The sequence below is a fragment of the Alosa alosa genome, chromosome 13 (genome assembly GCF_017589495.1).
Source record: "Alosa alosa isolate M-15738 ecotype Scorff River chromosome 13, AALO_Geno_1.1, whole genome shotgun sequence".
Taxonomy (NCBI): domain Eukaryota; kingdom Metazoa; phylum Chordata; class Actinopteri; order Clupeiformes; family Clupeidae; genus Alosa; species Alosa alosa.
The window spans coordinates 26,939,315-26,949,305 of NC_063201.1; the positions used below are offsets into that span (position 1 = coordinate 26,939,315).

A 9,991-nucleotide genomic window follows, 5' to 3' on the forward strand; every position below is an offset into this window, starting at 1 on the left:
AAATCACTGTTTTCATAGCATTTGTCACTTTTCTGTATGTTTACTTAAGTTTGCTACCTGATATTGTTGGCCTAAATCCACATCTAAACTCTACTGATCCATCAGATGCATTAATGCACATGATCCATTGATCATGGTTTTAGTGATTAAACCATCACAGTGGATATTTGTAACCACAAACCACTTTTGAGTTTTTGTTTTTCAACATTTTCATCACAGAACATACAGTACACACCATTCTAGAGAAGCCATTCTTCCACAAACACATCACACGTATTAGATGGTCACCTCTGAAGCGTTTTAATGATTCAGATAAATAATCAGTAAACTCATTCCAAGGCTGAGAGGGGCTCAGCAGAGCAGCATAGCAGTGATACATGACATGATGCAACAACAAAAGTTTTTGTCTTCAAGATAATACACATTTGGAGTCAGCAGGGGCCTGTTGATTTACTGAGGAGGGAGCAGGGCCTTGGTGTGGTCCATCACCTTCCTGAGGAGATCCTCCACCTGGGCCTCGACGGAGGCAGCGAGAGGCTGGATCTGGGACAGGATGGGTCCGGACAGGGGCTTGAGCTTCTCATCAATGTTGGCTGTCAGGGGCTTCAGCTGTGCTTGGACCTTCTCCAGCAGTGGCTGCACCTGAGCCTTGCCCTCCTGAAGGTAAGCCCTAAAGCAGAGAAGAGGGAAGCGTTAGCCACATTTAGCACATCATCATTTGACATTTGTGGCATAATCAAGAAAGTTTTTGCAATTAAATAAATTGCTTTCCATTCTTTCCATTCCATTTCCATCTTTTAAACTTTTGTACAAAAATAAACAAACAAACAAACACAAGCATACATACAAAATAACAAACAAATAAACACACACAAACAAACAAACACACAAACAAACAAACACAAAAGTGGTTAAGCTCTACACAGAGTCTCTGTAATGCTGCTCTGTTGTGGATACTCACTCAGCCTGGCTGGTCAGGTCAGCGGCCTTAATCTTCTCCACCAGTTCAGCGGTGGTGGTGGTGAGCATGCTGCTCAGCTCCTGGAGGTACTTGGTGATCTTCTCAATCTCTGCGGGCACATCACGCTTCACCAAAGATGCAGACTCAGTGCCTGGGGAAAAACAAAATGCCACAGTCAGACACAAGGACACAATCAAAGAAATTAATTAAATCATTTCTCTCAGGCTTGCATTTAAATTGGTCACAGATTTAACTTGGAACAGAGGTAGATGTTTACCGTGAGAAATAACCAGCATCAGGAGGGCGATAGCTAGAGTGAACTTCATTGTTGCAGGATGATGAGGACAGCTGATCTCTAGAACGAATGTACTCTTATTATTCTTATTGCATTATTATTATTGCATTTTAGGCACAATTGCATCACCCTAGTTATGTTATGTTGAGATGACAGTCATAGTCACTAACAATAAGGAACAAAACAGAGCATTAATGAAAAGCAAGTAACTTAGACATACCTTTACTCCAGAGGTTCTACCAGCTTGTTGTGTCCTCTTCTTGCAGCGGAGAGCTTTTTATATTGCCTCAAAGAATGGGGTTCAAACCAGATGTGACAAGATTAGGATTAGATTGTGCACTTGATGAAATCTGATTGATTAAGAAGAAATACACTGATTAGCATAACATTGTTACACAGGCCAGATTTACTGCAAGATTGCTAAATAGACTAAAGGAAGTTCTTTTCAGCCATCAAATGTAGATTGTTGGCTGGACAAGGTAGGAGGGCAGAAGACAGGGACAACCACAGATTGATTCTGTGCCATCTGCATGCCACGGCCTCTGTCTTATATTTGGAGACTCTCAGAAGACCCAGAGGTGCCCAGCATGACCTCTGACCCCCGCAATGGAGAATGTAGAATCATCTCTCTCTCTGACACACACTATGTGCAAAACAAATTTAAAGTCAGAAATATTCCTGGTGGGTCACAGTGACATTTAACTTGAAAACTGATTATTTCTGTCAAAAACATTCAGCATAGAGCTTCATCTAAATCAGTGTTTTTCAACCTTTTTTGTGCCATGGCACACTTTTGACACTTAAAATGTCACACGGCACACTAACATCCTGTGTGAAGAAAAAATAAACATACCATAGCCTAAAATTTCAAATAATACACAGATATGGCCTTATTATGGCTTCTATGCAAGACCTGCTCAATAAAACAAGCGCCCTCTGTTTCATTTGTAGGTGACTATATCTAATTGAATTGTTGTTATGAACTGGATATGTGATGATTCTGTGAATACTGGATATGGGGCCCCCGTTGTACAATGCCTGCATACCACAAATAGTGCAATCATACAATCAATGAGGGCATGTGGTTATAAATTATTTAATGCAACAGTTGCTTTTCTAGACCAGTGAGTGACATTTGGGTAATTTTCTGCGGCACACCTGATGATCTCTCATGGCACACTAGTGTGCCCCGGTACAGTGGTTGAAAAACACTGATCTAAATTACAGTTGTTATTACAATTACATGCAGAACATCTTACCTTCATTAACCAAAATCCTTCACATCTAACACTTTAACATTCAGGTGGTTGATTCAATCGTCTACAATCTTTTTTTTGTGGTCAGTTAGTTGTCTGAAGAGTCTAATCATTCAAACAGAAGACTTCTTTGTCCCTTATCTGTAGCCCTTTATCGTATTATTAGAGAAGACTATTATACTGCAGGTCAGAGATCACAGTTAATTTCAATCTGATTGTATTGTGCTGTTTTAGAATGAAGTGAAACACAGGCAGATATTTGGAGAAGCTATTATCTATCAAACGTTAACACTACATCTTTTACCAAATCCATTTTATGCAGCGTACAAACTTAGATTGCTCTCACCATATCTAAAACAACTAGATGTACCGCAGAGCGGTACAAAATATGACCGCCGCCCAGTCCAGCACATTTTTTCCACAAAAATAAATCACGCTGAAAGGCCTATATGATTCTAACTGTCTCACTAAATTGCATTATCCACACTCAATTATCACTGGTATCTGCTAGACAACAAGTACCAAAGCATGATTAGTTCATAGATTTTACATGTAAAATTTATTTTATACAACCCCACCTCCATCTTGCCTGTTCATAATTCTGAGAAATTCTTGAATTGTGTGCATGTGTGCATGTACATGTTTATGTTATGTGTGTGTGTGTGTGTGTGTGTGTGTGTGTGTGTGTGTGTTTGTGTGTGTGTGTGTGTGTGTGTGTGTGTGTGCCTGTGCATGCAAGCGTACATATGTCTACTGTGTGAGTATGTGTCATACGTATGATTATTGTGAATGTATGTGTGTGTGTGTGTATCTGTTTGTGCACATGTGTGCACATGAAATGGGTTAACATGACCCCTGGAGGCAAACATACGGAAAAAATTGGTCATCCTAGGCCCTACGGTTCTCAAGATATTCACAGAAAACTGTGTCTGCCCTACCCTCCTTTCGGGGGTCCAGTACAGCGGGGGGGCTACAGATCAAAACGAAAACCGATGGTTCCATGCTATCCATGTGGGGTTACATGCCCACCAAGTTTCGTGTACCCCGGTCTTTCAGTGTCCCGGGAATCCTTGACGGAAATTTGGACATGCGAAAAAGAAAAAATAAATAAATAAATATCTGACTAAACCTATAATAACACACTATTTACACTGGCTGGCTGTTTGTATATTCATATTTTAAGCCCTGCTTTGACAGAAATATCAGGTCAACACTCTTCTGTATGTTTACTTAAGTTCACTACCTGATATTGTTGGCCTAAATCCACATCTAAACTCTGCTGATCCATCAAATGCATTAATGCACATGATCCATTGATCATGGTTGCAGTGATTAAACCATCACAGTGGATATTTGTAACCACAGACCACTTTTGAGTTTTGTTTTTCAACATTTTCATCACAGAACATACACCATTCTAAAGAAGCCATTCTTCCACAAACACATCACACGCATTAGATCAGGGCTGTACAGTGCGACACATGCTACAAAAAAATAGTTTGTGCGATGGATGATTTACGAACGTAGCACTGGTGCGATACAGTTTTGCTGATGGCAATACAATACATGCGTGTGAGACTGACAGGGAGGCTACAGCAATTACCTTCTACTATGATAAGTGCAGTTGGCTACACCATATGTGGTAGCAGCGCTTAGGCTACGTTAAAAAAATAGACCCGTCTTCTTTTTTTGCGCGTTGCGAACGGAGCTCTTCAGTTAGGCTACGCGCCTGGTGTAGGCTCCCTGTGAAACACTTGTTTGTTTGTTTGAAGTGCGTATGTATAGGCTGCTTCTGTGAGAGGGGAATCGATGTACAGTAGGCTACTTTGATTTCAACTTGGTAGTTGCAGTCTACGCGATTAAAAAGCATGTCTACTTGTTTGTAGGCCTAGTATCCAAACAATCCAACTCCAAATCAAACAATACCTTGCAAATTGTCCTCGCGAATCGGAGAAGCCTAAAGCGAAAGTATCATTCCGACCGGGCTGAGGTGAATTCAGATTAGGCAAGCAGAAGTACAAGTTTGTGGCAATCGCCTTGTTGCTTTGCACTTTTAGTTCAGTTTAAAACGAACAACTTAGTATCCAAACAATACTATTCAGATCTAAAACTTAGAAGAAAAAAGTCCACCGGGATGTTCGCTTATATCTGTCAATATGAGCCCACTTCATGCTTTATGCATAACATAGTCTCGCTTAGTAGTGCTTAATAACATATACACGAACATGATCGGTTCGGAAAAAAACCTTCACGACACTTTAATTACGACTGCGTTAGCCACAGACCTTCAGCTATATTCAATAGGCTACCTACTGTAGCCTATCTGTATGGAACAGTCTAGGGATGCATTTCATGGGTGCACTGTTTGACATGTCAGTTAGCCTACTCATTTGCACCACTGGTTAGATGTAAAACGATATTTCACTCGTGCAATGACAATAAGATTGAATGTAGGCCTAATCTAATCTAAAAATTTAGACATATGAACTAATCGTGAATTAAATTTTAGTGGAATAAAATCTTCAGCACATCTTCTACTTACAGTATTCAAAAATAAATGAACTGACTTCCAATGCATATGTATAAAAAAATAACAACAAATCCATGCATGGAACTGTCAGGGATTGTTTTTTTTGTTTTTACAAAATCACAACAACCAAATAACACATCATGCTGATAGCTTTTGTTAATCTCAAACACAATGTAAGCAGGTGAGATGTTTGCAACTACATGACCTTTTATCAATCCAGTTGCAGTAGGCCTAGATCCCAACCACAATTGATGAACTGCCCTACTTGTGATTGTTTTTAGAGATTTTAGAGGTTTTATATCGATGCTACAGAATTTGTGGCTAGTGCTACAAAACTTTTAACCTCTGTAGCACCAGTGCTACTTGCAAAAAAAGTTAACGTACAGCCCTGCAGATGGTCACCTCTGAAGCGTTTTAATGATTCAGATAAATAATCAGTAAACTCATTCCAAGGCTGAGAGGGGCTCAGCAGAGCAGCATAGCAGTGATACATGACATGATGCCACAACAAAAGTTTTTGTCTTCAAGATCATGCACATTTGGAGTCAACAGGGGCCTGTTGATTTACTGAGGAGGGAGCAGGGCCTTGGTGTGGTCCATCACCTTCCTGAGGAGATCCTCCACCTGGGCCTCGACGGAGGCAGCGAGAGGCTGGATCTGGGACAGGATGGGTCCGGACAGGGGCTTGAGCTTCTCATCAATGTTGGCTGTCAGGGGCTTCAGCTGTGCTTGGACCTTCTCCAGCAGTGGCTGCACCTGAGCCTTGACCTCCTGAAGGTAAGCCCTAAAGCAGAGAAGAGGGAAGCGTTAGCCACATTTAGCACATCATCATTTGCCATTTGTGGCATAATCAAGAAAGTTTTTGCAATTAAATAAATTGCTTTCCATTTATTTATTGGTGTCTGCTCATTTGCTGACAATCTTTTAAACTTTTGTACAAAAATAAACAAACACAAGCATACATATAAAATAACAAACAAATAAACACACACAAACAAACAAACAAACAAACAAACGCACAAACAAACAAACACACAAACGTGGTTAAGCTCTACATATCAGAGTCTCTGTAATGCTGCTCTGTTGTGGATACTCACTCAGCCTGGCTGGTCAGGTCAGCGGCCTTAATCTTCTCCACCAGTTCAGCGGTGTTGGTGGTGAGCATGCTGCTCAGGTCTTGGAGGTACTTGGTGATCTTCTCAATCTCCGCGGGCACATCACGCTTCACCATAGATGCAGACTCAGTGCCTGGGGAAAAACAAAATGCCACAGTCAGACACAAGGACACAATCAAAGAAATTAATTAAATAATTTCTCTCAGGCTTGCATTTAAATTGGTCACAGATTTAACTTGGAACAGAGGTAGATGTTTACCGTGAGAAATAACCAGCATCAGAAGGGCTAGAGTGCTAGGGCTAGCTAGAGTGAACTTCATTGTTGCAGGATGATGAGGCCAGCTGATCTCTAGAACAAATGTACATCTTATTATTATTATTGCATTTTAGGCACAAATGCATCACCCTAGTTACATCCTTTTAAGATGACAGTCATAGTCACTGTAACAATAAGGAACAAAACAGAGGATTAATGAAAAGCAAGTAATTTAGACATACCTTTACTCCAGAGGTTCTACCAGCTTGTGTCCTCCTCTTCTTGCAGTGGAGAGCTTTTATATTGCCTCAAAGAATGGGGTTCAAACCAGATGGACAAGATTAGGATTAGATTGTGCACTTGATGAAATCACCAGACTGAGAGCAGTAAAGAGGGTCAGACTGGTGAGTTGGCCGAACTTTGATATGTTAGGCTAAAATGAGCCTGAGTGTCTTCTCAAAGTCCAAGACTCTCTGAAGACAGTCATGTGGGTATGTTTAAGCTATTGCTAATATGATGAAGTGTTTTTTCACTATCAGTTATTTTCAGGTTCTCTAAAGTACATGTATCGCAGTACAGTCATCGCTTTAAGTAAATTATTTTCTCTGAACACAACATGGAGCGATCATTCCTTTAGTTGATCGCCAGTCTTTGACTCCATCCATTAAACAACAGACGAAGAGCATATAATCTGTATTTGACACATTAAATACGTAACAACTGTGTCACTATACTGTATATCAATATTATACAATAACATACAAAGAATATTTATTTATATATAATATTTATGGACAAGAAGTTATGTTTACTTTAACTTTTGGAGATGTCTTTGCAAAATTTGTTACATAATAGAGAAGTTTGAGAAGCTACAGTACCCTCCAGAATTGTTGGCACCTCTGCTAAGGTTTTGATTTGCATTGAGCCCAATGAGCATAAAAATTAAACCATGCCAACAGGGTTCTAAATTAACACCCGCCAACCAGCCAAATGCAGGTTAAAATTCATTTTGGCGGGTGTTAATAAAAACTTACTAGCCAGTTTGGCCGGTAATGCATGAGACATTACATGCATGATAAGGCTCTGTTCTTGGTCATATATCACCCTGGCAGTACTTCCTACATTTCCCATGACCACTGTGCCGTAATGCTATGTGATGACGTTTCATATGCCCATTGGCTGTGCGCAGTTTGCAATGAAACCAGCGCGAGAGACGATGGAAACCATAATACCTCCATGATGGAAACGAACCAGGAGGGAGTTAGCCAGAAAAGTAAAGTAAAAGTAGGATAACACATGTCATAACACAAATACATAATGTTTTACGAAATATTAACCAATTAACGCATTGTGTTTACCTATTTCCTTTGTGGGGGGCTAATGTCATGTAACGGGTAACGGAGACTGCAAAACCTGAAGCAGCAAGATTGTTTATTTTATTGTCTATGGAGTTAGCTGAAGATGGAACGTAGGCCCTATGCTACTCCATTTAATTGAGAACGATTTATGGGGGTTAGAAGAGGAATGATAGCCTAGAAATCTAGACGCGCCCCTAGCGGCAGCAAATTACATGAAATTACATCTGCTGCCAGGGCTATTCTAGCAACTCTCCATCGGCTCCAGAAATCGAAACTCAATCAGGCCAATGAAATCGTGTATAGAGTCGTTAGGTGGGCTTAACATAATGATTGATGGCAGAGTTGCAACGGTTTGGCTTGAATTCCCTGCTACTTGAAAACAAATAAGATGGATGTTGCTGTTGGCGAACAGTGTGACACGAGTTAAGCTTTTATTAAATTGGCAAACGTTTGAACTAGCCAACTAGCTCCGCTGGTGGGAAACGCATGGGACTCATAGCGCTGCCGCTGTCCTATTGCGTGCAGAGGGAATTTGAAAGACAACTGATTATCCCGCCCCTCGGACTGACTAACGGTGAGTGCCCAGACACTACATTTTAATGTGGGTCTGGCTCGTCAGGCTAGAGCAGTGTTTCTCAAAGTGTGGTCCGGGGACCACTGGTGGTCCGCAAGCTATACCAAGTGGTCCGCGGGCAGACGTGGTAAAATATAATATGGATGAGTTGTTTGCAATATTGAACCAACTTGTATGTAAATCCAAACAGTTCTGCAACACTGTGTAAGCTAATTTCAACAGCCACATGAAAGTGACAACTAAATCAGCTTTTTACCACCTCAAAAATATTGCCAGACTCAGAGGGCTGATGTCAAAATATGACTTAGAAAAACTCATTCATGCATTTATCTCCAGCAGGGTTGATTACTGCAATGGACTGTTCACAGGCCTTCCTAAAAAGACTATTAAACAGCTTCAGATGATACAAAATGCAGCAGCTAGGATTCTAACAAAAACTAAAAGGACTGACCACATTACTCCAATTCTTAAGTCCTTGCACTGGCTTCCAGTAAGTCACAGAATTGACTTTAAAGCTCTATTGCTTGTTTATAAATCAGTAAATGGAGCAGGACCTAAATACCTGTCAGACACGCTTCAGCAGTAGGCCTACACACCTTCGCGTCCTCTCAGGTCCCAGGTGAAAAACCTGCTAGTAAAACCTACTGTTAGAACTAAACATGGTGAAGCAGCTTTTAGCTGCTATGCAGCTCAGCTGTGGAATCAACTTTCGGATGACATCAAAAAGGCCCCAACTGTAGCCAGTTTTAAATCTAGACTTAAGACCAAACTGTTCTCAGATGCTTTCTGCTAACTGTGCCGAGTTACAAATTCTGAATCTGCCTTGATAATTATTCTACTTTATCTTTTATTACTTTTTTTTTAACTACTTTTGCCTTTGTTTTTTGCTTACTAATTATCCTTTATTTTTAAATTATTTTACCTTGTGTTTTATGTTTTCTTTTTATTATGATCTTTACCTTTTAACTATTCTTTGACTATATTGCCTTTCTATGCTTTTTATTTGTTATTATTGTTTGATTTTGTTTATGTAAAGCACATTGAATGTCCTCTGTGTATGAAATGCGCTATATAAATAAACTTGACTTGACTTGACTTGACTTGACTGTGTAAGCGACGCCAGTTTAAATCATATGAGTCCTCTGACACAATAAGCAAGGTGCCAAGATAATAAGCAAGGTTGTTCAGTGAGTATGTCTATTGTGTAATATATACTGTTGAAGTAGGTCTACTGTTTTTTTTATTTTTTAGCTAGGTGGTCCGTGAAGTTTCTATTTATTGGTTAAGTGGTCCTTGGTCTGAAAAAGTTTGAGAAACACTGGGCTAGAGGAATGAAGCAGGGGATAAGGATATCGACAGAGAAATAGATAGATAGATACTGTAGATAGATATCCCAAATATGAAATGAAGTGTTTGCACTTTCTGTGCATTTTTTGTGGTATGTTCATATTAATAAAATGATCAAATGCATTCAGTAACACTCATCTCATAAAGCAATGTTCACGTCATGTGAGCCAGAGCAGATATGGCCAGAGCTGCTTGCTCTGTAAAGGTATTAGGTATTTCTGTCCCACCCAAATTGCGTTAAAATGGTGTGTTTAGCAGCCAGAATCTAAAAAAATTCCCGGGGTTGAAATCTCCCTCAT

General features: G+C 40.0%; 2 protein-coding genes across 2 annotated transcripts; both read right to left on the reverse strand.

Annotated features, from left to right (window-relative positions):
* Positions 1-291: 291 nt before the first annotated feature.
* Positions 292-1,970, reverse strand: LOC125306316 (type-4 ice-structuring protein LS-12-like). The gene is made up of 4 exons (XM_048261612.1): positions 1,477-1,970; positions 1,239-1,316; positions 962-1,112; positions 292-670 (listed from the first exon to the last, which is right to left on the reverse strand). The coding sequence occupies exons 2-4, from the start codon at positions 1,285-1,287 to the stop codon at positions 451-453; spliced, it is 420 nt and encodes a 139-aa protein (XP_048117569.1). The 5' UTR covers positions 1,288-1,316; positions 1,477-1,970; the 3' UTR covers positions 292-450.
* A 3,465-nt stretch (positions 1,971-5,435) lies between these two features.
* Positions 5,436-6,826, reverse strand: LOC125306236 (type-4 ice-structuring protein LS-12-like). Its single transcript, XM_048261475.1, has 4 exons — positions 6,656-6,826; positions 6,417-6,506; positions 6,140-6,290; positions 5,436-5,826 (listed from the first exon to the last, which is right to left on the reverse strand). Exons 2-4 carry the CDS (start codon positions 6,475-6,477, stop codon positions 5,607-5,609), a joined length of 432 nt encoding a protein of 143 aa, XP_048117432.1. The 5' UTR covers positions 6,478-6,506; positions 6,656-6,826; the 3' UTR covers positions 5,436-5,606.
* Positions 6,827-9,991: the final 3,165 nt, after the last annotated feature.